Here is a 6,313-nt window from a genome sequence, read left to right on the forward strand (position 1 = left end):
TACTTGGGGTAAAGAACAGACGAAGTTGTGGGAAAATGAATGGGAGGATGAGGACATAAAAGAAATGAAAGAAACATTGAAGAATGAATGAAAAGTATCACGACGGAATAATGAGGAGGATTGAATAGCAAAAAAATTGAGAAATACATGTCAAGGAGTAGAATAAACAGAAAATTACATGATAAATTAAAATTATAGATATACATGAAAGCGTTGAATCGAGTAGCAGGAGAAGTTGTAAAACGATGAATGAAAGGGAAAGGAAAAAGTCTTAGGCTTACTAATGGCAAATGTAAATCAAATGAAAAATATCGTTAGAGATGGAAGCGTTGTATTGAACAATAGTTGTGAAACGACAAATAAAATTATGAGAGTACAAAGTATTTTAGAGATACTTGGCAAACTTATGTAATGAATTAAAATTATGGTAAAAGTTGAAAGCGTTGAATTGTGGAGTAGGCGCAGTTGTTAAATGTTAAATATAGTGTGAGGGTACAAAAGAATTGGAAGATACTTGGTAAAGAGTAGGAAAATCAGTCCACTACAGATTACATTCAAATTAAGTTTAAATGTGAAAGCTTTGACTTGACTTGTGGAGCGGTCAAAGTTATGAAACAACAATAAATCAAATGATTAACGACTCTCAGTTTCATTAGGAATCATCTTAAAATACCTTTGAGTAAGCGGAAGCTATACATTTTTTTGGTATCACAACTCATTAGTATTATGTAAAAAGCCTAATTAGTCATATAATATGAAAAAAATGAAATTAAACAAACTTCAAACTAATAGGAAACTATTGAAAACGAACCGACAAAATAGTATATTACGTAACAAGAGTTGCTGCGTGGCTTCGTGCATAAAATTTTTCATTTCGTTCGTAATGGGTTAGTTACAACTCCTGTAACGTACTATACTTTTTCTAGGCCCATTCATTTTCATCCATTAAATAAAAAGCAATTATTTAAACTTCATTATGATAGCTGTTAATAACAATTGAACAATTATTATTAAATGATTGTGCCTAATTATTTAATGGTGATTAATATAAATGGTATTATATTTCTTAGAACACTCCTTCTCCTTCTTACCTTCTTACTAAAAATTATCGCATTAGAAGACAAATGGTCATTTTGTTGAGTTATAACATCAAGACTCTTGTATTCTGGGATTTGTGGCTCTGGAATTTCAACGTTGGCTGAGAATGTTTCTGAATAGGTAGCTGGTATATATTTATTTAATTGTTCGTATAAATTAACTACCCCTTCGCTGTCTTCTGTGCTTCTTTTTGATCGATGAGCTTCACCTTTGTGTTCGGAAGTACTAAAGTCAATGTCGAAAGGTATTGTAATTTTTGTGATAAAAACTATATGCTCGAACTTAACATTTGTTAATGTCAAGTATAAAGAGCACCTGGCTCATTTAAATGAAGTATTAAATAATGTATCCAACAAAAATTGTTGGATGCAAATATTGAGTCTGTTAAGTCTAAATTAGTGAAAATGGGACAACGGACATATTCTTCACACCCCATTGTTCAGTTTATCAGATAAGGAATGAGTGTGGAATTGAATAGTTTCCCACTGGAATTGTTTATCTTCATCCCTAAATATTGTACATCCTTAAAATTGCGGCGAAATCATGCAATTTTGGTGAGAATTGTGCAAATCTCTCAAACAAGCAATCGGTGGTTATCTTCAGCTGCTGAAGTAAGTCAGCCGTGATTGAAATTTACACAAGGAAAATATATATCGCTGTAATTGTACACTACAAGAAATCATCGTACCCAAGTTAACTCATTTCTGGAAGCGTTGGTGATATTCATAGATACTGAAACACTATTGACCACTAAACTAACACTCAAAATTAAAAACTATCTGACGCGTGTTTCGATAACCAAGCTATCGTCCTCCGAGACAGAGTAAAGAAGAAGAACAAGAAGTTGTATTTATAGGTATTATACCTACTCAGTACTGAATTGGAGTTACCGCAACCCTTGCTGATAATCATACTGAACACACGTCCGCCCCTACAACTACTGCAATAGCGCCCGCGGGATTCGAATTACTAAAGTAGCCGCCATATTCTCCATATTTGGTACCCAGAGATTATCAGCTATTGCTAAAGCTTGCATGGTAAACGATTTTCTTCAAATAATGAAATCATCAGTGGCTATTAGATGTTGAACAATTTTTATTATTGAAAAATAAAAATTTTCCAATTTTTCCATTGCAACTAGGTCAAGAACGATGCAAAGGATTCAGCCCTCGTATTTACCCTACGAAATATAATCCGTAGAACGAATATAATAATACATACGAAATAAGTAATAAGTAATGTAATTAAATCGAATCAGAAGTTAATCAGAATATTACTTATAAGTGACCTTTAGCTGCCTTTAACGGAACCCAAAAATTAACGAAAAATCCAAATATCATGAAATGACCTGATTACATACTATATTATATCCAATGTCAGCGGTTTACCAAAGTATTTAATCGTAAAATATGTCCTATTATTTTCAATAATCACTATTGTAATGAATCAAAACACACAGTGCATCGATGCGTTAATAGTCAGTCAATCAAATAATATTATTACGTAAAAACACTACTTTCGCGAAAAACGCAATATTGTTCCTATAATAATGTCAATCATAAAAAAATTCTCCTTTCTCTGACAAATAAATCGATTGAAACAAGAGAAATCATTTTAGAATAAACCGTCAGTGTTGTTTGTGCACTTGTGATAACAACATCGAAACCAAAAATAGAAATGCACAATGTTACTAAATAATGCAGCTGGAGTTTTGTTAGTTTTAGTGGTAGTGTGTGCTCAAAATCCATCCCCTAGAAATCCAAGGACTATACAATCATTTTTAACGAATGTCGGTGATTTATTTGGATACGATGTGTTTAAACGACCCAGAATAGTGATAAATATCCCTGGGACTATTGCAGTAGCACCAGTTCCAGCTCCTGCACCAGCTCCGGCTCCTGCACCAGCTCCGGCTCCTGCACCAGCTCCGGGACCAGCACCAGCTCCTGGACCAGCACCAGCTCCTCGCCCAGCACCAGCTCCTCGCCCAGCACCAGCTCCTCGACCAGCACCAGCTCCTGGGCCAGCTCCTGCACCAGCACCGGCTCCTGCCCCAGCCCCTGCGCCAGCAGCAATTGCAGCTCCTAATTTGCTAACTGATAGTGTACGCAGGCAGTTCAGTATTAATTTAAATTGGGATAGAAGTAAGTCACCACCTCCAAATGAACCCGTAATTGTTCTATCTCCACCAGGTGCCCTAGTTCAAACAGCAGCACCAGTACCGGCTGCTGCTCCTGTACAACCTGCGCCTACGGGACCACCAATACCTGCAAAAATTGAACGGGAACGACAACCAGAAAGAAGGCAAGATCAAGAGGATGAAAGTGTGCGCGAAAGAGAACCGGTTGAGGATTACGAAGAACAAGCTGAAGATTATGAAGATAGGCCGAAACGATTCCATATAACCATTCCTGATTATACTAATCTAGAAAAATTAACAGAATCTAAAAGGGATATAAATTCAAATGGGGACGCAGGTAAGATCAGATTCAAAGAAGATTTTCAAAATTACTGGAGAAATGCACCGTGGACTGTTGAACATGGTTACAAATATGTAGTGCCCCAAGAATCGTCAAGAACGCTTGTCAACTCTAATAAACCAAACGAAATACCAAAAGAATTATCGAAATACGAAGAACTTCCTCTTCCTAAAGAGAATTCTGTACGTAGTTTGAATTTCATTCATAATATAAGATTTTATACTAAAGAACCTCAGGCAGCACCCTCAACTGCTGTCAGTTATATTCAAGCACCTCCTCAGAATGAAGACTACCATGCCGCGCCTTCCTATTTAACGTCCCGTATCGTTAATGAACAGTTGTTGAATTATTTCGATACAAAAAATATCAACAATTCTCCAAAACCAGATGAACAATTACCAGAGCAATCTTATCTTACCTCCAAAGCTGTTAACGCCGAGTTACTTAAATTCTATGAAGATAAATTTAAAAATGACGCTGCTGAAAAACAACAGCAAGTTAATCAAGCACACATAGTCAATATACAAAATAATCCAGATACTCATTCAATTTTTCCATATATATTAAAAGACGATAACATTCAGAATTCACCCCCAAATCCTCTGCAAAATATTCCTCCCGACACCCCAGTAATTATTAACTATGTTCAACAAGATAACCCACTAGCTTTCTACGAAAGGCCTCACCCAGATCTCACAATAGAAATAAATAATCAGGGAATTGACGGTAACATAAATTTTCCAGAATCTCCGAAGAAAGAAAACAAGAAAAACGAACAAAAACTGTTTGACGATTTGTCTCATGAGAAGAAGCAATCATTGAACGTATTGAAAACTGAAAGTAGCAAAGATAACGAAGACGAAAAGAGGTTCCACATAATCGACAATAATGCGAAAGAAAATCTTGAAGTAGAAAATATCGGTGAAGACCAAGCTGAAGAACAAAAAGATAGAGAGAATGAATACGAGGAATCTGCTGGAGCAGAGAATAATGAAAAAACTGAATCAGATGAAGAGACTATAAATGGAGAAGTACGAAAGGAATCTACAGAAGACGAAGATGGTGAAATTAAAAACGAAGAATACCAAGAAGAATCCAAACGAGATAAGGAGAGCGAAGAATCTATCAAAGATAAAGAAACTGAAGAGCTTAGTGAAAATGAAGAAAAGGATACATCTAAGATTAAGCCCGAAAACGAAGAATCTAGGAACGAGGCAGAGAATGAGGAATCGAATAATGAAGAATCAGATTCATATGAACAAACAAGAGATCAACAATACGATTTCAAAGATATAGATAGTTTTATAAGCACACATTTTGGTGATATAAAGTCTCCGGATTATGAGAAAATCAGAGAAAAAATTGTATCTGAAGGCGAAGCAAGAGCAGAGCAATCAGTAGGAGCCTCCGAAAATGGAGAAAATGATTTTTACGACGAAAATGGAGAATCCCATAAGGATAATGAAGAATATAAATACACAACTGCAGAGTCCAATGATGGAAATAAAGAGATTGGAGAAGCTAAGGAGGAAAACGATGATTTAGAGGACGAAGTAAAAATTATCAAAGATGAAGAGGAAGAATTGACGAAAATACGAGATCTGGAGCGTCAACATAATCAAGAATTTGGTACGGTATTTCCAAAATTAGGCGAAGGAACTGAGTATGCAGATTTTTTTAAAGCATTCTCAGACAACTCCAGCGAAAATAAATTTAAAAATCAGGAAAATGAAAATTTTAAAACTCCGGAAGACGAAAAGAAAGATTCCTCAACAACTATTGAGAAGTATAAAGATAAAGCGCAAATTAAAACCAATCAAAACGTCGAGGGGTTGAACAAATTTGATATACATGATAGTTATAGAAAAGCTAAAGAAGATTTTACTAAAAAATTAACGGTGGGCAATAAAAAGAACTTTTCTAAAGAATCACAAAAGGATTATGGAAAAACTGAACCAAAAAAACAATTCACAGACAAAGATAACTTTGAATCGACAGAAAAAACAGTGGTACATCCTTTATACTCCGGAGTTTGGCGTATTGGTAATTTACAAGAATTATATAAATTAGATAAACCTGTAACGGTACCTTTCGACATTGATTACAGTGCTTCCGAACACAAAGGTAAAGCTCATCGATCCAAAAGAAGCACAGAAGACGGCGAAGGGGTAGTTAATTTATACGAACAATTAAATAAATATATACCAGATACCTATTCAGAAACATTCTCAGCCAACGTTGAAATTCCAGAGCCACAAATTCCAGATTACAAGAGTCTTGATGTTATAACTCAACAAGATGACCCTTTGTCTTCTAATGCGAGAATTTTTAGTAAGGAGGTAGGAAGGAGAAGAAGTGTTGTAAGAAATATACGACCATTTATATTCAGTTACTAAACTACCTTTTCCCTTTTCCAAACAATAGCTCCAATTTTTTAATTATTTCAAACATTCGCTTTTATTATTAATATAGCTTCTTACACATATTATAAAACAACTATTATAAGAAAGCTTTTGTTGCAAAAGTTTGTTAACTTAATGGTGTTTTCCTTCCAGCTATAACAAATACTACTAGAATCACTAAAAAATGTATCTTTGTGAAAAGTCCATTGAGCTAATCTTTCGATTGATTAGAGTCTCGTTGCTATTTTTAATACTGCTTTATATTCACTATGATTTTGTAAAGAAAAATTTATATATCATTCAAAGCTATTCTAGATAGATCAAAACCAAAGA

At 34.8% G+C, this 6,313-nt stretch overlaps 1 protein-coding gene across 1 annotated transcript; it reads left to right on the forward strand.

Moving 5' to 3' along the window:
• The first annotated feature begins 2,782 nt into the window (after window positions 1-2,782).
• Window positions 2,783-5,974, forward strand: LOC130900555 (interaptin-like). The gene has a single exon (XM_057811253.1). The coding sequence runs from the start codon at window positions 2,783-2,785 to the stop codon at window positions 5,972-5,974; it is 3,192 nt and encodes a 1,063-aa protein (XP_057667236.1).
• Window positions 5,975-6,313: the final 339 nt, after the last annotated feature.

Source organism: Diorhabda carinulata, chromosome X (assembly GCF_026250575.1).
Source record: "Diorhabda carinulata isolate Delta chromosome X, icDioCari1.1, whole genome shotgun sequence".
NCBI lineage: Eukaryota > Metazoa > Arthropoda > Insecta > Coleoptera > Chrysomelidae > Diorhabda > Diorhabda carinulata.